Source organism: Oryx dammah, unplaced genomic scaffold (genome assembly GCF_014754425.2).
Source record: "Oryx dammah isolate SB20612 unplaced genomic scaffold, SCBI_Odam_1.1 HiC_scaffold_27, whole genome shotgun sequence".
Classification (NCBI taxonomy): domain Eukaryota; kingdom Metazoa; phylum Chordata; class Mammalia; order Artiodactyla; family Bovidae; genus Oryx; species Oryx dammah.
In genome coordinates, this window is record NW_024070211.1 from 6,629,015 (window position 1) to 6,654,619 (window position 25,605).

The following is a 25,605-nucleotide window of genomic DNA, read 5'->3' on the forward strand; positions in this document are numbered from 1 at the left end:
ATTATGCTATGGCCACATATAGGGATATTATGCAGCTGTTAAAAAAAGATGGGGAATACACTAACATGGAAAGCCTGCTCCAGAGTAAACGGACAAAAAGGAAGCCGCAGTGCAGTAAAGCGTCGTGTCCGACTCTTTGCGACCCCATGGACTCTACAGTCCCTGGAATTCTCCAGGCCAGAACACTGGAGTGGGGAGCCTTTCCCTTCTCCAGGGGATCTTCCCAACCCAGGGGTCGAACCCAGGTCTCCCGCATTGCAGGCAGATTCTTTACCAGCTGAGCCATAAGGGAAGCCCAGTACAGTGGCTAGAAATGTGGATTTTGGATTTATGGCAGCTCCCTTGCTTATTTAACCTCTATGCATCTTTCTAAACCTCACCTTCCCCATTTCCAAAAATAAGACTAATACTGCCTAGGTCTCAAATGATCTAACGCATTGGAAACATTTAGTACAGGCCCTGGTGTGTGGTAAGGCCCTCAATAAATGGCAGGACTATGATGCTGCTAATGACACTGACAATTAGAGGAATTACCTGGTGATTCCTTTAGATACTTTTTATTAGTGTAGGGTGGGCTTCCCTGATAGCTCAGCTGGTAAAGAATCGCCTGCAGTGCGAGAGACCTGGGTTCAATCCCTGGGTTGGGAAGATCCCCTGGAGAAGGGAAAGCCTACTCACTCCAGTATTCTGGCCTGGAGAATTCCATGGACTATATAGTCTACAGGATCGCAAAGAGTCAGACACGACTGAGCAACTTTCACTCACTCACTTCACTCACTTCCTATTTAGGGCTTCCCTGGATTGGGGACAGGAGGAGAAGGGGACGACAGAGGATGAGATGGCTGGATGGCATCACTGACTCGATGGACGTGAGTCTGAGTGATGGACAGGGAGGCCTGGCATGCTGTGATTCATGGGGTCGCAAAGAGCTGGACACAACTGAGCGACTGAACTGAACTGATAGCTCAGTTAGTAAAGAATCTGCCTGCAATGCAGGAGATCCTGGTTCGATTTCTGGGTTGGGAAGATCTCCAGATTTCTGGCTGGAGAAGGGATAGGCTACCCACTCCAGTATTCTCGAGCTTCCCTTGTGGCTCAGCTGGTAAAGAACCTGCCTGCAGTGTGGGAGACCTGGGTTCTATTCCTGGGTTGGGAAGATCCCTGGAGAAGGGAAAGGCTACCCACTCCAGTATTCTGACCTGGAGAATTCCATGGACTGTAGTCCACAGGGTTGCAAAGAATCGGACACGACTGAGTGACTTTCACTTCCAATAATTTGTTTTTAATGCCGGGTCTAATGGAGATTAAAGGATAGAAGCTATTTAGTTCAGAATGGAGATAAGCGGTAAAGTATGATACAGAGCCTTGTGATTAATCATAGCTTTGTCCTGCAGCCTCAGCTAATTATAGAGATTTCCCTATAAAGTCTGATATAGTCACCCAAAACGACCCGAATCACCTCCCACTAATAGCTGGGAGAGCTTTTATTACAACACACACACCCCCACCCAGAAAATAACAAATTCCATTCCCTCCCTGTCCTCAAAGGATCACCAGTGTTTCTTAAACATTTCAAACCTTAAGAATATTTTTTATTTCCTTTGAATGGAATTGCAGCAGGAGTGAAATAAAATAGTGAAGAGTGCTGAAATGCTAGTTGCTAAGAAGACAGAGACAACTGGAGAAGGGGACCACAGCCATTGTCTAATGTGATCCAGGGGATGAGAGACAGGTACAGGTAGAGTGAGGACGTTGGGGTGGGGAGATGGGAGAGGAAAGGAATCAAAAGGAACCGTGCACCTGCCAACCTGGCCCCCTGAACCACCTCTCCGGTGATGCCTTTTCCAATCACCCATCTTTCCCCCTAAACAAAACTGCTTGCCTCTTCTGCTGCCTCTGTGCTGATACCATCACTAGAGCACTTTTGCTTTGTATTTTCATTCTTTTGGGTCTTTCTTCTTCCTAACAAACCAGTGGGACCACTAAGTCAGGGATTGTGGTGGTATTTTTTTCCACTCACTACTCAACCTAGAAACTGGGGATGACAGCCCCTTTCCCTTCCAAGAACAATCAAAACTGATAACTGATGTAAAGAGCTTATCACAGCAGTTAGCAAAAAGTAAGCTCTTAAGGAAGTATTATTAGCTGCTGTTACTAATATTTATTTTGAAAAAGATTTATTTGGCTGCACTGGGTCTCAGTTGAGGCATGTGGAATCTTTAGTTGTGGAATGTGAGATCTAGTTCCCTGACCAGGGATGGAACCCAAGCCCCACGCACTGGAAGCATGGAGTCTTAGCCACTGGGCCACCAGGGAAGTCCCTTAATAATTATTTTTAAGCGATAATTTTGTGCTGTGTGCTCTGCTAGACCCATCACACACTAAAGCAACAACCCCGTGAGGCAGGACTCATGACTTTATTTTATAGACAAGGAGCCTGAGGCTGAAATGATAAGTGACTTGTCCAAGCCACACAGCCACTAAGAACTAGATTTGAACCCAAGTCTGCCTGATGTCAGAGCCTTAGGGAGGGTCCTGAGCCAACACTGTGGCTCAGATTCATCCCATCCCTCCTTCCCTGGCTGGTCTCCCCCAGCTGGCGACAGTCACACTGTCTCTTCTGATAGATCATGGTCAGAAACTGTTTTACAGAAGGTGAAGCTGAGACCCAGAGAAGGGAGGTAATGGCTCCAGATCCCAGGCTGGTGGGGGAAATGCTAGGAGCAGAGGTCTGGGCTTCTGCCTCTCTACCCCGTGGTGTTATTCTGGCCCCAGTTCTGGCTCAGCAAGAGGGCAAATAAGTACGCGTCGAACTGCAGTGCCAGGGGCTGTCTGTATACTGCATCTGTTTCATCTCCACATCAACCCTGGAAAGTAATGTTGGCTCCATTTTTCAGATGAGGAAACAGCCCTGAAAATGGAATAGCCTAGGTAACTGTGTCCGCTGCCCAGGGCCTTTCTTAGCAGCCCCAGGTGGGGAGGGGACCCTCCTACAGGAACAACCAGTGTGTGGGAACCTGGTGGTGATCAGCAGATGTTATCAGGGCCCTGGGTCCTTGCAGCTGCTGCCCAGACTGGTTTGGTAAGAATGAAGTGCAATTACACAGCAACTTTTGGCTTGTTAATATCTAGCTACACCTGGAGCGCTCATAAAAGGAATGCACACAGTCACCTGTGCCAGGACATAATGGCTCAACCTACGTAACACGAGAAGGAGACAGGAGGCTACGTGGGGTAGCAGGAAGAGCACCAGACTCAGAAATCCCGGGTTCTAGCCTAGGCCCTGTTGATAACTCACTGCATAACCTCAGCCAAACCTCTTTCCTCATCGTTCCACAGACTTTTCTTTAAATGAAACCTCACAGGCAAGATCAATATATCAGTCTGGTAAAGGCCCAGCTGCTTGGGGAGGTCAGCATTGCGTAGGGCTTGTTCTATTTAGTAGATGGCTGGCCCCCAGTGTTTTTGGCGCCAGGGACAGGTTTTGGGGGAGACAATTTTTCCACGGACCAGGGGTGGGGATGGCTTGGGGATGGTTCAAGTGCATTACCTTTATTGTGCACTTTATTTCTGTTCTGTGGCAATCTCAGGATGTTCTTTAGGGTTAGGGTTTGCCCTCCCATGAGAACCTAATGCCGCTGCTGATCTGATAGGAGGCAGAGCTCAGGTGGCAAAATGAACAATGGGGAACAGCTGTAAATACAGATGAAGTTTCACCCTCTTGCCTACCACTCATTTCCAGCTGCGCAGCCCAGTTCCTAACAGGACTGGCACTGGTCCGTGGCCCAGGGGGTCGGGAACCCTTGTAGTAGATGACTTCCTGAAAGGCTGGGGGCTCAGTCAAGGTAACTCAGGAAGACGAAGGCTATGTGATCCCACATCAATCGGAAAGAGAAAGGTCTTCCGTCTGCGTGTCCACACCCCTCCCCGGGCTGCTGATGAGAATGGGTGGCCACGCCCATCACAGCCCCACACCCTCCAGCCCCAGCTTTACATCTACAGCTGGGGCGCACATGGAGACCTTGGTGGAGGAGCCGTTTCAGGCTTCCGTCAGACGCAGGGAGGTCCCCGTGGCGCTGGGAGCCTGAGGAACAATAAAGCTCCAGGAACTACTTCTTGGAAAGATTCTACAGAAATGATCATGGGTGGGAGCAAGGATGTAGTTCCAAGGATGCCTCCAGAACAACAAGGGCAGATTAAATACACGGTGAGGGGAGCATATGTTGAGACACAGTGCACCCATTTAAGCGACATTATTGGACTTCCCTGGTGGTCTACTGGTGAAGAATTCGCCTGCCAATGGCGAGGACACAGGTTCGATCCCTGGTCCAGGAAGATTCTACGTGCCACAGGGCGACGAAGTCTGTGTGCCACAGCTACTGAAGCCAGCACACCCTAAAGTCTGTGCTCCACAACAAGAGAAGCTACCGCAACAAGAGAGGAGCTCCCGCCTGCCACGACTGAAGGAAGCCCGAGCGCAGCAACGAAGACACAGTACAGCCAAAAATAATAAAGAAATAATGATAATAATGTTGCATTGTATATAAAAATATGTAATGATGTAGAAAGATGGCCACGATGTATTTTTAAGCAAACCGCCCCCCCCAGTATAATTATGATATTGGGTTCTGTAAAAATAGTTCTTTATACACAGAAAAATGACTAGATAGATGTTAATACTTTAGGCTTAGAAATGAAAGGTCAAAACTTCCCTGGTGGTCCAGTGGCTAAGACTCCACACTGCCAATTGGAGGGCCTACATTTGATCCCTGGTCAAGGAACTAGGTCCTATATGCCACAACTAAGAGTTTGTATGCTGCAAACTCTTTAACCTGGCACAGTTAAATAAACAAATAAATAAAAATGAATGTCCAAAAAAGAAAGAAAAGAAATGAAGGCTCTTCTTCCGTGTTTTCGGTATATCCTCTCCCCCCACTTTTTTTTTTGTTTGTTTTGGCCATGCCACACAGCTTGTGGGATCTTATTTCCTTGTGGGATCTTAGTTCCCCAACCAGGGATTGAACCTGGGTCACGGCAGCGAAAGCACAAGTCCTAACCACTGGACTAACCCAGGAACTCCCCCTCCTCCACTTTTTAAAAATGTGGAAAAAAATTCTAACAATAGAGAAGTACTAGACATCCCCCTGCAGGACCCTAATCTTCTCCAAAGGATAACTTAAATTTTTTCCTCTTCTACTTCCCCATATTTTCCAAAGTTACTCATAATGAACACATAGTGCTTTCGAAAAATGCAAGAGAAGCCAATGTTTTACAAAGAAGAGTAAACAGTGCCCCGAGGTTCAGTGGGCCTGGCTGGGCCGGGACTTGGACAGAGTTTAGAAGGCAGAGCCCGAGGAGTCCCCACGCAGGGAGAGCTGGTCACTGGGCACCTGGGATCCCTTCTGTCTCCATAATGTCCCAGTAGCTAGTGAGAAACTCGGTTGGTGCACACAAGAGGCCTGGGTATGGCCTTTCCTCCTCTGTATCCAACTAAATGTTTACAGATACTCCCTGGCGTTGCAGAAACAGGATCACCGAACATGAGTCCCAGGTCTGCCTCTGCCGAACTGTGTGACCTTGGGCAAGTAACTTAACCTACCTGAACCTCTAATTCCTCCTTTGATAACTGGGATACCAATATCTCCCTTAGAGGGCTGGGTGAATGTGAGGATGGATGTCTGGCACTTAGAGGTGTTCAGTAGATGGATGCTCCTTTCTCTCTACCCACGTTGGCACCACCAAGCAGAAGGGGCTCTGAGAGGAGCATTTTGGGGTCCTTTCACAATAGCTCCTCCTTGTTGTCTCGTGGTCAAGCCCCCAGACTCCTTTCAAGGTCTGGGCATAAACCACCCCCCTCCTGTAAACATTTCTGGAGAGCGAGATGCCATGCACTTCCGGGTGACACGCCCTGGTAGCACTTGGGTTCTTCCCCACATCCAGCCTCCTGCTGCAACAGAAGCATCACTCTCCTAGACAAACAACCCTGGCCACAGTTACTTACATTTTGGCTTCGTAGTCCTTCCATGCCTTCTCCAGCTGCTTTTTGGAATCCTGTAGTTCAGAAAAAACAAACAAACAAACAAACAATTTGCCTAAACAAGGTCTTGGGGTCTGGAATCAATAGGACACTTTGCTACAATTAGGGAGACCCTGTGTTTGCAGGCTGAGAGCCACCCTCCAACCAGCCCATGTTCACATTAGCCCTGACTGCAAACCTCATCTGCTAAATAAACCCCACTGACCCCACTTCTCAGAGCAGAGGCCCTCCTGCCACCTGACCTCTTCCCACAGTTGCCAGTAATCAGTCTGAACTGGTAGGCTCAGGCCTAGGATACTGGGGCTGTTTGGGCAGGGCAGGGGGGTTCTGCCCTGAGTCCCCTCCCTTAGAAGATGGAGATCACCATGAGGAAGAAGAGGGAGAATAAAGATCAGAATCCTTCCCCTAACTTTGTCCCACTGTTTTCTCCTGCCTGGTTCTAGCTCATCCTTTCAACAGGAAGGTACGGGTTGAGAGACATATGCACAGAGGCGCTAAGAAGTCTACCCAAGGCCACATAGCAGGCCAGAGAGACTTGGCCGATCCCTGGCCTCTTGTGCCTGGGCCCCATCCAGCGGGCTGCTCACACCCTTCAGAACATTCAGCCCCGACATTCAAGTTGTCTCAGTCCGCCAGGTGAAAAAGCTGCCGGTCTGGTTTGGGTGGTTCCCAGGCTGGTGCTTAGCCAGGCGGGGATGGCTCCTCCCCTGGGCCTTCTGGAACAGACTTCCCAGGGAGATTATCCTGTCACTTTCTTTGAGCTCTGGTTTGCCTCCAGCCAGGGGCTGCCTGGTGCAGAGAGCGCAGCAAGCATGGGGGGGTCAGGAGCCCTGACCTCACACTAGCTCCTCCACTGACCAGCTGGGTAGACTGTAAGCAGGTTATCAAACCCCCGAGCCTGTTTCCTCAACTGCAAAATGGGCACAACAGCACCTACAGAACACACCTCAGGGGGCTGTTGTAAGATTCCATGAGCTATTTCCAAAAGGGCCCTGGCTCACCTAGGCTCACCCTAGACCCGGGCCCTCTTGTCTTCCCGGGGGATCAATAATACGGGGACAGCACACCCACTGTGATGGAGAAGGAACTGGCACCCCACTCTAGTACTCTTGCATAGAGAATTCCCTGGACAGAGGAGCCTGCTGGGCTGCTATCCATGGGGTCGCACAGGGTCAGACATACTGAAGTGACTTAGCATGCATGCATGCACTGGAAGAGGAAATGGCAACCCACTCCAGTGTTCTTGCCTGGAGAATCCCAGAGACAGAGGAGCTTGGTGGGCTGCCGTCCATGGGTTCACAGAGTCGGACACGACTGAAGCGACTTAGCAGCAGCAGCAGCAGCAGCACACCCACCGTGCCAGCTTCACTTGGCCCCCGTCCTCAGCCCAGCCCCGTCCCCCACTGTGGTCTCCTGCCTGCCCCCCTTCTCGCTCCATCTCACCACCTCCAGGCACCCCTCCCCACACGGAGACTCACCTGTCGCCCGTCTCTCAGCTGTCCCTTCAACAGAGTGTCCAGGGGGAAAGAGACAATGTTGTTCAGGTTCTGAACCTGGAAGAAGCAGAGACCCCCATACCCCACCTTGAGCGAACGTCTGTCCAGCCCCACAGGGCTCAGGGTAAGGTGACGCATCACCAGGACAGCACTGGGGTGAAGGAGGCCGGGGAAAGAAAGACAAGAAGGTGGAAGGGTACACAGGGGTGGCGGGCCGGCCTCTCGGGAAAGCTCTTGCCCTCCCCCGACTGATGGGCCTCGTGCCTCCGCTGCCCGCTCCACTGCATCCACGGTCAGCCCTTCTCTGCTCCTTGGCCAGAGGGACACCCTCACGTCTCCTTTCTGACTCTCCGAGGTCCACCTGTGTGGCCCACCTGTTGTTTCTCCACTCCCCTGTAATGTGAGAACCCTTTCCCTATGGTCACGTGGATGAACATGGAGTCAGAGCTGACCAGAGAGCTCCGTCGGGGGGCCACTGTGATTGGTTCAGGAACAGGCACGTGACTCAAGCCAGCCAATCAGGATACTTTCTGGGACTTTTCTACCAAAGTCACAAGAGAAAGACTGTCTTTCTTCTGCAAGGTGTGAAGCTGGGCCTGCTGGGCTATTCTGCCCCTGGAGCAGAGACAGAGAGAAACCCTGAGAGAAAGAGAAGGTGCCTGAAACCAGCTGCACTCCTGGTCTTCCCATTATAGGGGTCAGTGAATTCTCTTTTTGAAAATCAACCTCGAGGGGCTTCCCTTGTGGCTCAGTGGTAAAGAATCCGCCTGCCGATGCAGGAAACACGAGTTAGACCCTTGATCCAGGAAGATCAGGCATTCCCCAGAGCAACTAACCTGTGCACCACAACTATTGAACCTGTGCTCAGGAGCCGCAACTCCTGAGCCCAGGTGCTGCACGTACTGAAGCTCAAGTGCTCTGCAACGAAAGTAGCCACTGCAGTAAGACACCCAAGCGCAGCAACTAGAGCAGCCTCTGCTCTCTGCAATTACAGAAAAGCCAGTGCGGTAACAAAGACCCAGCGCAGCCAAAAATAAAATAATAATAAAATTTAAAAATTAACCTGAGGAATTCCCCGGTGGTACAATGGTTAGGACTCAGTGCTTTCACTGCCAGGGCCAGGTGGGCCCAGGTTCAATCCCTGGTTGGGGAACTAAGATCCCACAAGTTATGTGGCATGACCAAAAGAAGTAAAAAAGATTGGAAGAGAGAAAAAGACTTATTTTTAAAAAATACCTAGTTTGAGTTGAATTTCTGTCATTTGGCAACTCAAAACAGCCTATCTGATATTTCAGCCCACCTTTTAAGATACAGCTCAAGTCGCTCCTCCTCCAGGAAGCCTTCCTGACTACTACTTCCCATGGCCTATGCTGATCTCCTCTTTTCTGAGCCATGGCAGTTCTAGGCCTCTGACCCAAACTGCTGGGTCCTTGAGTTTGTGCCACACTGCTGATCTTGCTTGGTGTCATCCCACACCTCAGTTTCTGTCTCTTGGACTATATGGCTCTCCGAGACAGAGCCTGACTCTTCCCTGTGTACAGCGCCCACCACCAAGTAGACCCTTAACAAACAGTCTGACCAAAACAAGGGGAAGAGGAGTAAAGACAAAGGAGCCCCTGTTCACTAATTCAGTTGAACCCAAACACTGTTAAAGACCTCTACTTGCAGGACAGGGTGCAAGGCAGTGCTACCCAGAGATAAAATAATGACAGATGGCATTAGCTAACGTTTACTGAGTGCTTTCCCTGGAGCAGGCACTTAACTTGAGAAATCCTCATCACTGCTCTGTGATGTGGGGGCCGTTGTTATCCCCATTTTATTTTAATTTTTAAAAATATTTATTTATTATTTGGCTTGCTGGGTCTTGGTTGCAGCATGTGGGATCTAGCTTCCTGACCAGGGATTAAAAACTTGGCCCTCTGCAATGGGAGCACGGAGTCTTACCCACTGGACCACCATGGAGGTCCCTTTCATTCCCCTGTTGCAGATGAGGCTCAAGCAGACTGAGTGACTTGCCCAGAGTCATGCACCTCGTGAGCAGCAAAGCAGGGACTCATGGCCTGAGTCTAAGCCTGATCACTAAGCAACTTGCCTTACAGAGATGATGTGGTCCTCGCCTGCCAGGGAGGGCCCTGGTGGGACTTCAGCCATGAAAGCCAGCCCTAAAGCTATGGAGCCTGGGGCGGGGAGAGGGGCTTTCCTGGTAGGCAGTACCAGCAGGCTAATTACGCTCAGATGCTAGGTTCAAATCCACCTGCGTGACCTCAGGTGAGGTACTTAACCTCACATCCTAGTCTCCTAGCCTGTGCAGAGGGGACAATGGTAAAACCAGCCCCACAGAGCTGTGCGCCAGGGTGGATGTGGACACACGTGAAGTACTGAGAGCCGTGCTTGTGCCCGGGGAGAGCTGGGGTCTTGGGGTGGCCTCAAGGTGCGGACTTAGGGAACAAAGCCATCTCAGGAAGGAACCAGAGGCCACTGGGCCACGTGCAGGAGTGAGAGGTTTACTGAGAGGAAGCACGTTCTAGGCTTTGAGGGCAAAGTAGGTGTGCTCGGGAAAGCAGAGTACAAAGCAGGTGAAGGAGAGGCAGTGGTGCAAAGACAGGAAGCAGAGCTGGCCTTCCCCTCTCTCAAGCCTCCTCCAGGGAGCCCTCCCTCACGTGGGCTCTTCCCCGCTGTGAGACCTCTCTGCTCCTATGTGCTCACCACAGAGGAGGAGGAGGAAGGCAGGGAGGGAGAAAGGGAAGAGGAGACACCAACAAGAAGTCAGAGAGGACGAAGAAAGCAAACGGGAGGGCAGAAGTGGAAAGGGGCCTCAGGTCATGGGTCAGAGGTCAAGGGGGACTACAGGTCAAGGGCAAGCTGAAAGAAGGATGGAAACCAGCCCTTTCCCAGTCAGAGTTTTAAGCCACAGATTAGATTTGCCCTGAGCCTGGGCTGAGGCCGACGGGGAGGTGCAGGGCCTCACCAGGTTCTTGAAGAGCGCGGCTACCTCGCGGGTGAACACGGCCAAGTTCAGGAAGCCGGTGGACAGCTCATGACTGTTCTGGGACAGGTGGCTGTTGCCCAAGGACTCCACGGCCTCTCGGTACTGCTCCTCGTTCTCCACGTGGCCTGTGGAGGCGCAGAGTTAGGTCCGGGCTGGGGCCAGGGACGGGGCTGCCTTGGCCAGGCTGCTACTGGTAGGCTCACTCACCCAGGCCGGAGCTGTGGATCGCACGCACGGCCTTCTTGATTCTCTGCAAGATGGCCTGGTCTCCTTCCAGCATCTGGAAGCAAACGTGGACAGAGGTTCAGGGACGCTCGGCTGGGAGGACTGCCCGATTCTGTGATCCCGCCCTCCAAACACACACAGAGTTTCCTCCCTAGGGGCCCCCTGCACCCTCACCAAACATAAACAGACCACCCTCCCTCACCCAGACCACACAGGAAGCCACGGGCCAGTCACACCCCTCCAGGAAGACTTGCGGGACAAGTAAAGGCAGTGATCCCAAGGCACGTGGCGTCGTGGGGTATGCCAGGGTGGGTTTGAATGTCGGCTCTGACACTAACTAGTGTGTCAACCTAGACACACTATTCACTTCTCTGAGCCTCAGATGCCTGGTCTGCAAAATGAGGATGACACTACAGAGCTGCTGAGAGAATGAATGTTTTGATGAATATATACATGAGCTTAGCAAAATACCAGAGGAAAGAATGTGGACGTCTCCATAGTCTCATTTATTATTTTATTTGGCTGGGTTAAGTCTTAGTGGTGCCATGTGGCTAATTTTGTTGTATCACGTGGGATCTTTCATTGCAGTGTGCCAGCTTCTCTCTAGTTGTGGTGAGCTGGCTTCTCTAGTTGGTGGCATGTGGATTTAGTTGTCCCATGGCATATGGGATCTTAGTTCCCTGACCTGGGACTGAACCCACATCCCCTGCATTGGAAGGCAGATTCTGAACCACTTGATTACCAAGGGAGGTCCCGACATCTCTATATTCTTCAAAGATTCAGCTGGGGAACACTTGTTCCCCACACCTCAGGCTCAATAAGCAGTCATGTGAGGACGAGGAGGAAAAGGCCAGGATACCAGCAGAGTAGGGGAGATCGAGGGGACACTGAGCCCCCTCTGGACAGAACTGGTGGGACAATATCAGGCAACCCAACCCCAAAGTCCAGGGGTTGCAGAACAAACAGTCGACTGTAGGGAAGCCAGAAGATGTGATGCGGAGAAACAGGAGTTACGTTTTCCGGGGGCTCAGCCCTGATGGAAACCTCCCAGACACACTCCTGGTTTAGTGGGGTAGAGGAATTGCCAGACTCATGAAACCCTCATGAAATGCAGAGTCAAATGGGAAATGACAGAATTAGGGCTGCAAAGGGCCCACAGATCCACAGGTGAGGAAAACAAGGCCGAGAGGGGGGGACTCTTGCCCAGAGTCAAAGAGTGGGGCAACAGCTGAGCTGGGCTTTCTGGGGGTGCCCTGGGACAGTGTTCCATCCACACGACAGCCCCATCTTGATCCCAGGCCCCGTACATTTCCTCCAGTAACTATAACGGAATCAAAATGTGATCTCTGAAGAGTCACTTCAATGTGACAAGGGTTAGCAAACCTATTTGGAATGGTATCTGCAAAGATTTTAAACGAAATTCAAAGGACATGCAGCGGACAGATCTTGGAGGCAATGGAGTGTTCTGGAAACCTGGGGGATGTGGGAAGCCCCTGGAGGGAGAGGGGTCTGGTCTTGAAGTGCAGATTCACTGCACAGATGCTGTGTGACTTTGGGCAAGCTCCTATTCTTTCCGAGCTCTCTGATCAGCTGTCTGTAAAATGCAGGAAATAATGCCTACCTCTCAGGACCATTATGAGGATTGTACGTATGAGATGATGCACATAAAGGGTTTAGTTTGGGTTTCCCTGATAGTTCAGTTGGTAAAGAATCTGCCTGTAATGCAGGAGACCTTGGTTCGATTCCTGGATTGGGAAGATCCCCTGGAGAAGGGATAAGCTATCCACTCCAGTATTCTTGGGCTTCCCTTGTGGCTCAGCTGGTAAAGAATCCGCCCGCAATGCGTGAGACCTGGGTTCAATCCCTAGGTTGGGAAGATCCCCTGGAGAAGAGAAAGCCTACCCACTTCAGTATTCTGGCCTGGAGAATTCCATGGACTGAATAGTCCATGGAGTCACGAAGAGTCGGACACAACTGAGCGACTTTCACTTTGGTGCAAAGCACAGAGTGTGTCCTCAATGAACAGTCAGCAGTTGCTCTGATGCTATAAAGTACCCATCAAATTCTAGGTACTTTTCCTCCAGGTAATCTAAACCTAATAGTCTCTTTCCCAAGTATGGCCTTGAGATAACTTTCATGTCTGGGACCAGTAGAGGCCCACCCAGGGCTGAAGAAAGCAAGCAAGCTGAGGAATAAGGGAGACTGGGAGAGGAGGCCATAACTGACTCAGCTGAAGAACTAAGACACGTCTACTTGAGAGACAAAGAAAAGAGGAGAGAACGCAGACGGGTCTGTAGTTCCTGAAGACATAGGCTGGGAAACATGTGTTGGCCAAAGTCCTTGATTCCCACCTTGAAATGTGAAAAGGGAAAGATAAGAGTTGATTAATGTAAGGAACTGGGACTTCACTCCAAAAGACAGTGCAGGTTAAAGATATGGCAAATAGAAGGGGAAAAAGTGAAAACAGTGACAGATTTTCTTTTCCTGGGCTCCAAAATCACGGAAATTAAAAGATCCTTGTTCCTTAGAAGGAAAGCTATGACAAACCTAGACAGCATGTTAAAAAGCAGAGACATCACTTTGCCGATAGAGTCAAAGCTGTGGTTTTTCCAGTACTCATGTACGGATGTGACAGCTGGACCATAAAGAAGGCTGAAAATAGTGAAATAGAATCAGTTGCTCAGTCATGTCCAACTCTCTGCAACCCCAAGGACTGTAAGCCCACCAGGCTCCTTTGTCCAAGGGAATCTCCAGACAGGAATACTGGAATGGGTTGCTATTCCCTTCTCCAGGGGATCTTCCCGACCCAGGGATCGAACCTGGGTCTCCTGCACTACAGGCAGACTCTTTACTATTTGAGCCACAAGGAAGCCCCTAGAGAAGGCTGAGCACCAATAAATTGATGTTTTCAAACTGTAGTGCTGGAGAAGACTCTTGAGAGTCTCTTGGACAGCAAGGAGATCAAACCAGTCAATCCTAAAGGAAATTGACCCTGAATATTTATTGGAAGGACTGATGCTGAAGCTGAAGCTCCAATACTTTGGCCACCTGATGCAAAGAGCTGACTCACTGGAAAAGACCCTGATGCTGGGAAAGACTAAAGGCAAAAGGAGAAGGGGGAGGCAGAGGATGAGATGGTTAGATAGCATCATCAACTCAATGGACGTGAATTTCAGCAAACTCTGGGAGACAGTGAAGGGCAGGGAAGCACGGCATGCTAGCAGTCCATAGGGTGGCAAAGAGTCAGATGCCACTTACTGACTGAACAACAACAAAGATATACACAGATTCCAAAGAGATTTAGAAAACTCCCTAGAAGGCAGATCGTGTGCCAAGCACACCAAAGGTGCTCAGTAACTGTTTATCTAAATGAGTGAATGGTTTGCAAAGCCCTGGGACACAGACCTGAGCGGTCTATGTCCATGCTCTAGCTACTCGGGGGAGTCTTCCTATCCCCTGACACATACTCTCTGACAAGCTCTCTACAGGTGGGCCCTTGCTGCCTTGTTTGTTCTTGTCATAGCTGACTGGACCAGGGTGGACACCTGGCCCAAGCCAGGCCAATCAGATTCTCTTTCCAAGAAATTTGGAATCAGCTCTGGAAAGCTTGAACTTCCCTGGTGGCTCAGATGGTAAAGCATCTGCCTACAATGCAGGAGACCGGGTTCAATCCCTGGGTCAGGAAGATCTCCTGGAGAAGGAAATGGCACCCCACTGCAGTATTCTTGCCTGGAAAATCCCACAGACAGAGGAGCCCGGTAGGCTACAGTCCATGGCGTCACAAAGAATTGGACGCGACTGAGCAACTTCACTTTCACTTTTTCACTTTCTGGAAAGCTAGCTAATTGACTGGAAGTGTTAAGCTGGGACACCTTCCCTACCATGGGCAAAGGGAAAAGAACAAAGTAGATGTGTAGAAAGAAGGAAACAAGACCCACCCTGCCATAGAGAGGCACAAGAAAAGAGCTGCCCTGGTTTCTGACAACTTTCCAGGTCCTTCACTCTGAGAGGCCCTTCCGTACTTCCTGTCCTTGGGCCTCCATGAGATACCCCCAAATCTACCCAACAAGTTCCCTTGACAGCTCAAACTAGTTTAAGAGGGTCTGTCTTCCCTGCAGTAGACCAGATGCTACTGGTTGGCTCTCAACCCGTTCTCTTTTCTTCCTTTAGCAATTAGAACCCTGATTTTTCAAATGGCCACTTGGCCAGTCACAATAAAGACTACACTTCCCAGGTTACCTTGCCACTAAATGTGGTCACGTGACAGAGTTCTGACCAATGGTATGTAACGGATATTTCATTTGTTAGTTTTCAGCAAGTAGTTTTTAAAAGGAAGGGAGGGACCACACACCTATTAGAATGATCAGAGCCCAACACACTGACACCACCAAATGCTGGTGAGGAAGTGGAGCCACAGGAACTCTCACACATTGCTGGTAGGAATGCAAATGGCACAGCCATTTTGGAAGACAGTTTCACAGTTTCCTACAAAAACAGACAGACATTTGCCATACGATCCAGCAACTGCTCTCCTTGGTATTTACTCAAATGAGCCGAAAATTATTTCCACTTAAAGACTTGCACATGGATGTTTATAGCAACTTTATTCATCACTGTCAAAACTTGGAAGACAGTGGACTGTTATTTAGCACTGAAAAGAAATGAGCTATCGTGCTCACTTCGGCAGCATATACACTAAAATTGGAATGATACAGAGATTAGCATGGCCCCTGTGCAAGGATGACATGCCAATTTGTGAGGTGTGCCATATTTTTCCATGTTGGTGCATGGCAAAAACCATCACCGTACAGTAAAGTAATTATCCTCCAATTAAAATAATTTTTTTAAGAAAGGAAAAAGAATAGAAATACTAACATTTGCACATGAGTCAAGGAAATTGAAAATAGGACAATAAAAAGTCAAGAAAACATAAAAAAAAAAATGAGCTATCAAGCCACAAAAGACATGAAGGAAACTTAAAAGGAAAGAACCCCATCTAAAAAGGCCATAGAGAGGCACAAGAAAAGAAAATCATATATACTATATGATTCCAAGTATATGACTTTCTGGAAAACGCAAAACTATGGAAACTGTAAAAAGTCAGTGGTTGCTAGGGGTTGGAGGGAGGGGGAGAGAGTGGGTAGAGCACAAAGGAGTTTTACGCAGTGAAACTATTCTGCGTGATGCTACACTAGTGAGCACATCTCACTACAGAGCTGTCAAAACCCACAGAATGTTCCCCACCAAGAGAGAACCTTAATGCAAACTGTGGACTTCGGGTGATAATGGTGTGTTGGTGCAGGTCCACCGACGATAACCAATGTTCCGTGCTAGCGTGGGATGGTGATGATAGCGGGGGAGGCTGTGCATGTGTAGGGCCAGGGGTATATGGGAACTCTCTATACTTTCCACTCAGTTCTGCTGTGAGCCTAAAACTGCTCTAAGAAATAAAGAAAAAAGGATTCATAAAAGAACAAAAAAGGAAGGGGTGACTTCTGTCATGCGTGTGTATGATTAGTTATGTCTCTTTGTGACCCCTTGGAGTGTAGCCCGCCAGGCTCCTCTGCCCATGGGATTTCCCAGGCAAGAATACTGGTGTAGGTTGCCATTTCCTATTCCAGGGGATCTTTCCGACCCAGGGATTGAACCCACGTCTCTTGCATCTGCTACATTGGCAGGTGGATTCTTTACCAGCTGGGAAGCCTATTTTTAAGGAGGAAATTCTGCTCATAGCCTGGGAATGGGATGGGATTTGGAGAAAGGCACAGAGGTTTCTGGAACTCCGGTAACGAGGCTACCATGGTGTGAGTCACAAGCTGAGATTCTAGCCCCAGTCTCCTGGAGACTATCTCCCTGGCTGACACTAGCCCAGCCACATTCCGCCCCCCCTTCTTTAAAATAGGAGAAAGATAATATCATATGGGGAAAAAAATCCACTCTCCACTTAGCTCACAGAGTCACTGTGAGGCTCAGATGAGATTGCAGACATAAGAGCATGTGCCAAGGCTTGAGGCATTTGGAAAATATGAGCATGATTTTTACTGTGGTTTGTTTTCTGCCTCTGTATGAGATCAGCCCTCCTTCCTCATTCCTGTGACTGGATAGGTTCGGAAAAGACAAAAATTAGCCTCTGGACTCAAGGGGGTCTATTTAATTCCCAAGTCAGTGATTCTCTAAGTGGGGTCAGCAGCATCACATCAGCTGAGAACTTGTTAGAAATGCAAATTCTTCAGCTGAATCAGAAAATCTGGAGGTGGAGTCCAGCAATTTGTGTTTCCACAAGCCCTCCAGGTGATTCAGACACATGCTAAAGTTTGGGGATCACTGGTTTAATTCTACCCTTCAGAGATGCAGTAAATCATCATGGCTAAAATTAGGAGGCTGGCCCCAAACTACCCGCTCTTGAATTCTAGCTCCATTTAGATATTTGCTATGTGACCTCTCTGTGCCTCAATTTCCCTATTTATGAAATGAGGATGATAATAGTTTTTTACTACATAAGGTTATTGGGGAAATGAAATGAACCCACATAGGTAAAATGCTTAGAATACTATTATTTGATTGATAATAATATTATCCATTTCAAAATGAAACTGAATTTGATTGAGGATTTCTCATCTTTCCTTGAGCTAATTGAAGATACCTCCCCCAACCCATGAGTCTGCTCAGCAAGATGTGGGAACCACGGTGCCGAGGGACCACAGTGCAACCTCTGCCACTGGGCAGCCACAGAGTGCAAGGCGTTACACATCCTGAGTGCCTGAGGAAGCGTTCTGGGCCAGGCTCTTACTTGTCACTCTTCCAGCCACCCTCTGAGGTAGGCATCACCATCTGCATTTTGTAGATGAAAATGCCAGGGGAAGGAGCATGTCCAGGTTTGTCCGGGTCACATAACACTGCGGAGCAGCAGAGTCATAATTTAAACCCAGGTCTGGCCAAGTCCAGCGCCAATGTTCTTTCATTACGAGCAAGCAGCCCCACCGAGACATGGCTCCTTTGATCCTGTGGCTGGATCTGCCTTTGAGCCTGAATCTCAGCTCAAGCATCTTTATCATATCCCCTCAACATCCCCTCAACATCCTCCTCCCTCCTAGGGAGGAGGGAGCAACAGAGGGAGACCTGTCCAAAGAAAAGGAAGTTGACAGTAGTGGCTGGCCCCCCACTGCAAATACTCCAAGGGCTGTCCTGCTGCTGCTACTGCTGCTAAGTCACGTCAGTCGTGTCCGACTGTGTGACCCCATAGACGACAGCCCACCCAGCACCCCCGTCCCTGGGATTCTCCAGGCAAGAACACTGGAGTGGGTTGCCATTTCCTTCTCCAATGCATGAAAGTGAAAAGTGAAAGCGAAGTTGCTTAGTCGTGTCTGACTCTTCGCGACCCCATGGACTGCAGCCTACCAGGTTCCTCCATCCATGGGATTTTCCAGGCAAGAGTACTGGAGTGGGGTGCCATTGCCTTCTCTGAGGGCTGTCCTACTAGAGAGAAAACAGATTGGTTAAAGTTGGCCCTGAAGAGGATTCCCTGGACTGACAGGTAGAAGTTAGAGAGACAGAAACAGACATCAGCTCAAACAGAAGAAGGTCCTAAGGAAGAATAAGCTACCCTGGAAGGTGTGAGCTTGAAGTATTCAGGGACTTCGGGTGGTAGAGTGTGGTTCAGATTTTGAATCAACAGGGATGGCCATTTAGATTTCTCTCAAAGCTAAGAGTTCACGCAAGAGTCTGGGCAGGCACTGGGCAAAGGGAGGCGAAACTCAGAGTACCAGGGACATGTCTGAACTTAGAAAATCAACCGGAGTCCTTCAGGCAGCCTTGCCTGGCTGGGCTTGGACAAAGTCTGAATTCCAGTTGGTGATACAGCTCCATGTTGCCCCCCACCCCACCCCAGACATAAACACACACACACACCGCCCCCTACACACACACCGTGCTCTCCCTCACTGCAGCAAAAGTCCACAGATGGCAGCACTAGGGCTGTGCCCAGCTTCCCTGCGTGGCAGGGCCTTCTGCATGTCCCCTTCCTGGGTCAGGATTCATCAATAGGAGCCATTCTTCAGGCCTGTGGTTTCTCAGAACCAGCTGCGGTAACCATGACGACCCAATCCAGGGGGTAGAGCTGGTAAAGCTAAGGCCTTGGGAGCTGCAGATTAAATTTCACCGGTGGACATTCATTCCTTTGGACTATTATAATACAGGGCATAGGCACCTCTTCTGTGGGATTTCATGACCGCTGGAGCCATGATTAATCCACCACAGTATTTTCCCCACTGACTGGCTTTGTTTCATCATTCTGTTAAGGCAGTTCTTCAGGTAGCCTCTACCTATCAAACTATAATTGGCACAGGAGATGAAAACCATTTTCTACCTTTGCCTTGGACCATGATGTCGTCCCTTGAGAGACTAAATCACAGAATGTGGGAGATAACCTAACATTATCTCCTCATTTTACAGACTGCAAAACAAAAGCTCAGGTGAGTTTCTGGCCCCAGCTCTCACTGGAAATGCAAACAAACTAAGGAAAGAGTAAATCCAAAACTTGCACCTGGCTTTACAGTTTGCAAAGCAATTTGACATCCACCCTTTAAGACTCACAACATCCCGATAAGGCAGGTATTGCTTTTATTCCCATCTGGCTGATGTCAGGGAGGCTCAGAGAGGTGAAGAAAGTTGCCTGAGCTCACACAGCCAGAAAGTAGCAGAGACCAACCTGGGACCCAAACTGGAGCCTGTGTGCCATAACTAGAGGGTCCAAGCAATGAAAGATCCCGTGTGACCTGACGCAGTCAATTAAATAAATTAATAATTTTTTTTAATTTTATGGGAATGATAATCACTCCTGCTTCAGCCACTTTCCATTGGGATTTGGATCATAAGGACTGGCTAAGTTTGTAGCCCTTGCAAATGTGAGCTGTCCTATTCGTATCATGCTCTAAGTTTTGCTTTTGCTCACCCACCTGCCCAACCAGCAGATCCAGAGAAAGGCAGGGAGCCCCACAGGGCCCTTCATGGATGGCCAGCAAGGAGGGGCAAGGGTGGGACTGGGAAGTATTCGCTAGCATCCCACCTCCAGGCAATCCCAGCTCAGTTCTACTCCCTGAACAGCATCTACTCTGGGACCTCAAATCTGAAGGCTGCCCCTCTCTGCCCAGTGGGGCCGAGGCAGGGGCTGGGGTAAGGTCTCCAACAGAGTTGCCGGTACACAGTAAGGGCTTGTCCACACATCCTGAGTGTCCAGCTGTGCTCTGCCTGACTGTGCAAGTGCTGGGGAGAGGAGGTCAGGCCAAACGTAGACAAGGATGTGCCCAGCCAAGAGCTGAGGCAGCCTGGATGAGGCTGGAGCAGAAGAGATGCCTGTTGGGTGGAGGAGGGCAGAGGAGCGCCCACCCTACCCTGGGATGAAGTAATGCTTCACCAGAGCCTTGAAAAGATGAGGAGACATTGGTGGAGAAAAGCAGGATGGGAAGACAGCTCTAAGAGGGGAGAGGGGACTTCCTGGTGGTCCAGTGGCTAAGACTCTGTGCTCCGAGTGCGGGGGGCCTGGGTTTGATCCCTGGTCAGGGAACTAGATCCCACAGGCTACAACTAAAGATCTCACATGCTGCAATGAAGATCGAAGGTCCCCTGCGCCTCAAGGAAGAACCGGCACAGCCCAATTAATTCATTAAAAAAAAAAAGAGGGGAGAGGTGCCTTGGCAAAGTCCCTGGGTTGAAGCGTCAGCACATTTGGGGAACGGCCCGGAACTTATGTGGCAAGCACTTACCAGGCTGGGTGGGGAAGTGGCGAGTAGTGAGGCTTCAGGCTAAGTGGGACCCTGCATGACCCACTGGGAGCCCATGTTCCTAGTGAGAAGCCAGGGGATGGTTTTACATTACCGCCACGTGCCAGGCTTCTTCTAAGAACGTGACAGATTCTGCATTATATCACGCAATCCTGTCAACATCCCCAGAAAGTTCTACAGATGAGGAACCTGAGGCCCGAGGAAGTTATGGCATTTGTCCAGCTCACATAGCTGGTAAGTGGTGTGACTGGACTCAGGCCCAGGGTATTGGGCTTCACAATCCATGCGTTTAACCCAAACTTCTAGGTTTTAGCCCACGAGTGATGGGGAGGTCCTGCAGAGTTCTGAACAAGAGAAGAGTGACCCAATAAATTCTCATGGTAGATGGGACTTCCTTGTGGTTCAGTGGTTAGGACTCCATGCTACCACTGCAGAGGGCATGGGTTCAACCCCTGGTCAGGGAACTAAGATCTTGCAAGCCGCACGACTCAGCCAAAAAAAATTATTGTGGTAGAAAGATTGACTCAGGGACACATCTGCACACCCAGGCCCAAGTGGGAGAAAAGGGGTGCAACCTTGAACCTCAGGCTTGACTAGGTGATGGGACAGCACAGCCCAGCCCGGCCCAAAGCAGATCACCAACAGGAAACACCTGGGTTCCAACCTCCCAGGAGGATCTGCTTACATGAATCCAGCCACCACCCCCACTTACAGAATGCTGGTTTATTTCTGTTTCCTTGTTTATTCCTGTGAGGTAGTTAATATCCTCCCCATTTTACAGATGAGGAAACCGAGGCTGGGGCAAGTGAGGCAATTGGCTCAGAGTCCTGTAAGTAGCGCCCTCTGCTCCAGAGCCTTCTCTCACTTGTACCCCTCTCTGAGCCCCACTCAGCTCTTTAAGGATGGCTGTGAAGATTATTAATAAATTAGGTCATGGTTTTTCTAACGGTGGATGTCAGGCATCTTTGGAAGCAATGCAGAAACATTTTTAGGGAAAGGAGTGGGGGCACTGAATTTTAGGCTCAATTCTGCCATCAGCCCCTCTGTATCCCTCTGAGCAAATTCCTTTCTCTGTCTGTGCCTCAGCTTCCCCACCTGCAGACATGACCCTTCCTGGTCAAAGCTCCAGGACTCAGAGCTGAGTTAAGCATCTTCGGTAAGGCTTCCCCAAGTTTGGCCACCAGCACGAGCGTGCATGCATGCTAAGTCAGCTTTGGTCTTGTCTGACTCTTTGCAACCTTATGGACTGTATCTCGCCAGGCTCCTCTGTCCACGGGATTCTCCAGGCAAGAATACCGGAGTGGGTTGCCATGCCTGCCTCCAGGGGATCTTCCCAGCCCAGGGATCGAACCTGTGTCTCTTACATCTCCTTCATTGGCAGATGAGTTGGGTTTTTTTTTTTTTTTTTTTTTTTTTTTTTTACCACTAGCGCCACCTGGGAAGCCCCACCAGCAGGAGCAAATGTCTCCAAATGGTTTTCATCTGGATAAGCCCCCATCCCCAGCACCTGAGCATCCAGGCTGGGACAGTCTGGAGGACGGGCTCCACTGCCAGTCCCAGGTCTGCCCCGGCCCCCGCTGTGACCTCGAGCAGTCAGTCTCCTTCCCTCCCTAGGCCGACTCCTGTCTGGAACGAGGGGCTGGGCGGTGACATGGAAGGCTCCTGCCAGCTCTGACATTTATTATTTCAGGGTCCCTCAGTCTCTCGCTGTTTTCCTTCCTGCGCTGCTGGAGACTGTGGCTGGCCATGTGCCTCCACGGTCGGGCCCCTGAAGCCGTCTCCCCATCCCGGGCACCCAGCCAGCCCTGCCAACTCAGCCTCATGAGCTGCCCCTTGCAGGGTGGTGGGATGGGAAGCAGGGTTGGGGTTGGGGGGGAAGAGGGGTTGCAGGAAGGGAGCCGCACCCTTTGTGTGCACCGAGGCCTCCACAAACCCCAAGTTTCCTGGCTGGGATTTTCCTCGGGAGACTGCTCAGCAGAGATGAGCTAAGACAGCAAGAACTCTGCCCGAGGATTGCTGTAGATTCCCATCTGACCTCTGGCTCCGAGCCCTGAATTCCACCCAACCCTGAGGAGAACGCAGCCTGTCCCTGGGACAGGGCAGCAGGGCCCCATGCCTCCCGTCCTCTGGGGTCTCTGGGTGGGCCTGGGTGAATCCTTCCCTGCCCCCACCTGATGGTCACCACGAACCCCTTGAACCCCGGTCTTCCCCAGCTCTGCAGTCTCCTCAGTGTGTCTGTTTCCAGCTGCTAGACCTTTCACCATGCTGCCTAGCAAACACTCCATCCTTTCCCACTCAGCTTACAGGTCATTGCCCCCCCCACCACAACAGAACTGACTTTATGCCACCCCAGGCCCACCACAGGCTTCTATCAGAGCAATCGTGGCCCTTATTTACCACTTCTGACTCTCTACGGGCACTGAAAACACTAAAAGGGCAAGGATAAGAATTTGCCAGCAGGCAGTGGGGGTGGTTGGGGTGGGGGGAGCACCGGGGTTTGATCCTGGTGTCGGGAACTAAGATCCCACATGCCTGGAGCTACTAAGGATGCCACAATTAGAGTGCCTATTTGCTGCAACTACCGAACGGGCGCTCTAGAGACTGTGCTCTCTGATGAGAAGCCTGCACGCTGCAATGAAGACCCAGGGCTGCCAGAATTTTTTAAAAATCAATTAATTACAAGGGGAGGGCAAGGGTGGGCTCATTTGCTTTCATATCCACAGCACCCAGCACAGGGCCTGGCACGTGAGCAGCAGTAAACCTTCGTGGAATGAATGAATGAATATATGAATAGTAGCAGGGCCCTATGGAAACACAGAAAAGGCAACAGGGGTTAAGAACTCAGGACATCACAGTGTTCTGAGGTCCAAATTCTAGTTCTAATTCTCTTAGCTGTGTGACCTGAGGCAAGTGACTCAGTTTCTCTGAGCCTCCATGTCCTTATCTGTTCGAAGGGATAAAAATAGCACTTATCTCATAAGACTGAATGCCAACAGGCATTTAAGCACCTAGCCCAGTGTCAGGCACACAGGGAGGGCTGTATGACAGCCAGGAAGAAGAAGCATGGAAGAAGATAGCAGACATCTCTGCATGCCCAGGGCCTGATACACAACCCCAGATTATCAGGGGAAAGACCTGGAGTGCTTAAAAAAATAAGGGAGCCAGAGCCTCACTTCATACTTAACATCCTGTTAAGTCAGAGTCCCCGGGGGAGTGAGAGGTGAGGTACTCCCATGTGCTCACATCCAAATAACTGGCTTGGCCACTTACTGCTGGCAGAGTTGCCCAATGTATCAAAAATAAATACAGGACACGCAGTTACATTAGAATTTCGTATAATCAGTGAATAATTCTTAGTGTAAGTAAGCTGCAAATATTGCATGCTCATCCTGTGTACGTGCTTTGGCAATTCTGCTTCCTGGGCTATTTCATCTCTCTGTGCCTCTGATGGGGATTACAAGAGTTAATATGTACGTGAGAAATGCTTATAACGTTGCCAGGTGGGTATGGAAGAACCCTGAAACATTAAGCTAACTGAAAGAAGCCAGATACAAAAGTCCATATACTGTAGGATTCCACTGAAGTGAAATGTCTGGAATAGGCAAATCCATGGAGACTGACAGTTGCCAGAGGCTGGAGGGAGTCATAGTGGGGAGTGACTTCTAGTGAGCACAGTATTTCTTTTTTGGCCTGATGGAAATGTTCTAGAATTAGACAGTGGCAATTATTGCACAACCCTGTGAATAAAGACTGCTGAAGAGTACATTTTAGAATGATTAAAATGGCCTATTTTGTGTCATATGAACTTTATCTCCATTAAAAAAAAAAAAACTATCTAAAAGCAACCCAGGGGATTGTGATGTGCAGCCAGGACTGAGAATGGAGACGGCTCTCAACAAATGTTTGATGTGGAAAGAAATGGATGGGAGAGAGCAAAGGGCAGAGCTGAGGGGACACCCCGTCTCGTCCAGAATCAGGCTCAGCTACTCATTCCCAGACACTCGCAAGGTACACAAGATTTCTCATTTTGCTCCGGTGCCAGAACTACACAATTTTAGTGCTTACTCACGGTAATTACCTCATCCCTATTGCAATGACCTTCCTCTTTTCTCTGTGGTTACTAATCTACTTAACTATTCTATAAGCAGGGATACTTGTGTTTTCAGTAAAAGAGAATTTTAAAAATTAAGTATCTGTTATGTGCCAGGTAGATGCTAGAGGCTTTATATGTAAGCCCCTCAAAAAAAAAACCCCATAAGACAGTTATCATCACCCTGATTTGCAGATGGGGAAACTGAGGTTCAGACAATTCCAGTCATGTGCCTGAGGTCACATAACCCATAAGAATTCAAACCCAAGTCTGCTTGACTTCAGTTACAGGACTCTCTCCTTCGATCTCAGCCACACCCCTTTATGCTGCGGGCTGTCAGTCATCTTTCCATGGGCACGAGTTCTTCTCCCTCCCAGGTGGGTACCTTGTCATGTCTATGCCTTCAGAGACTACCATGTTCAATAAATAGTGTTTAACGAGTAATAAACCTTAAGTGAGCACGCACAGCTCACCATAATAGTTTTCACTCTGACTGCTCGTCAGAGTTGCCTGGGGAACTTCTGACTGTTCCCTTGCCCAAGTCTCACCGCTGGGAGATTCTGATTTGTAGGTCTGGGTGGAGCCAACAACATCTGAAGTTCTTGAAAGCTCAAAGTCAAAACCAAGCCCAGTTAGAAAACCTTTAGCAGGGACTTCTCTGGCAGTCCAGGGGTTAACACACTGTGCTTCCAAACCAGGGGGTGCTGGTTTGATCCCTGCTTGGTGAATTAAGATCTCACATGCCATGCAGTGCAGCCAAAAAAATAAAATAATTTTTAAAAAAGAAAACCTTTAGCAGCTGTTCCCAGCTTAGCCTCCTGTACCTTCACAGTGAGGCCCACTCCCAAAGTTCCCAGGACAAAGGGGGCCCAAAGCCCTGCCCCAGAGTCTGAGGAACTCACTGTGCCCCTGTGGGCTTCACTGCTGCATATACTCTGAGCCTATCAAAGGAATCTTCTGGCAAAGATATCCGAGGACTATACTACCAA

At 49.7% G+C, this 25,605-nt stretch overlaps 1 protein-coding gene and 1 non-coding gene across 2 annotated transcripts in view; one reads left to right on the top strand and one right to left on the bottom strand.

Annotated features, from left to right (window-relative positions):
• Positions 1-25,605, bottom strand: part of ASAP3 (ArfGAP with SH3 domain, ankyrin repeat and PH domain 3) — a 49,510-nt gene that overhangs the window by 15,046 nt on the left and 8,859 nt on the right. Inside the window, 4 exon segments of the mRNA XM_040229588.1 lie at positions 6,002-6,051; positions 7,516-7,590; positions 10,502-10,647; positions 10,730-10,802. Coding sequence (XP_040085522.1) covers positions 6,002-6,051; positions 7,516-7,590; positions 10,502-10,647; positions 10,730-10,802 — 344 coding nt within the window.
• LOC120855259 lies at positions 15,419-15,522 on the top strand. The gene has a single exon (XR_005719222.1). It is a non-coding gene; the product is annotated as a U6 spliceosomal RNA (small nuclear RNA).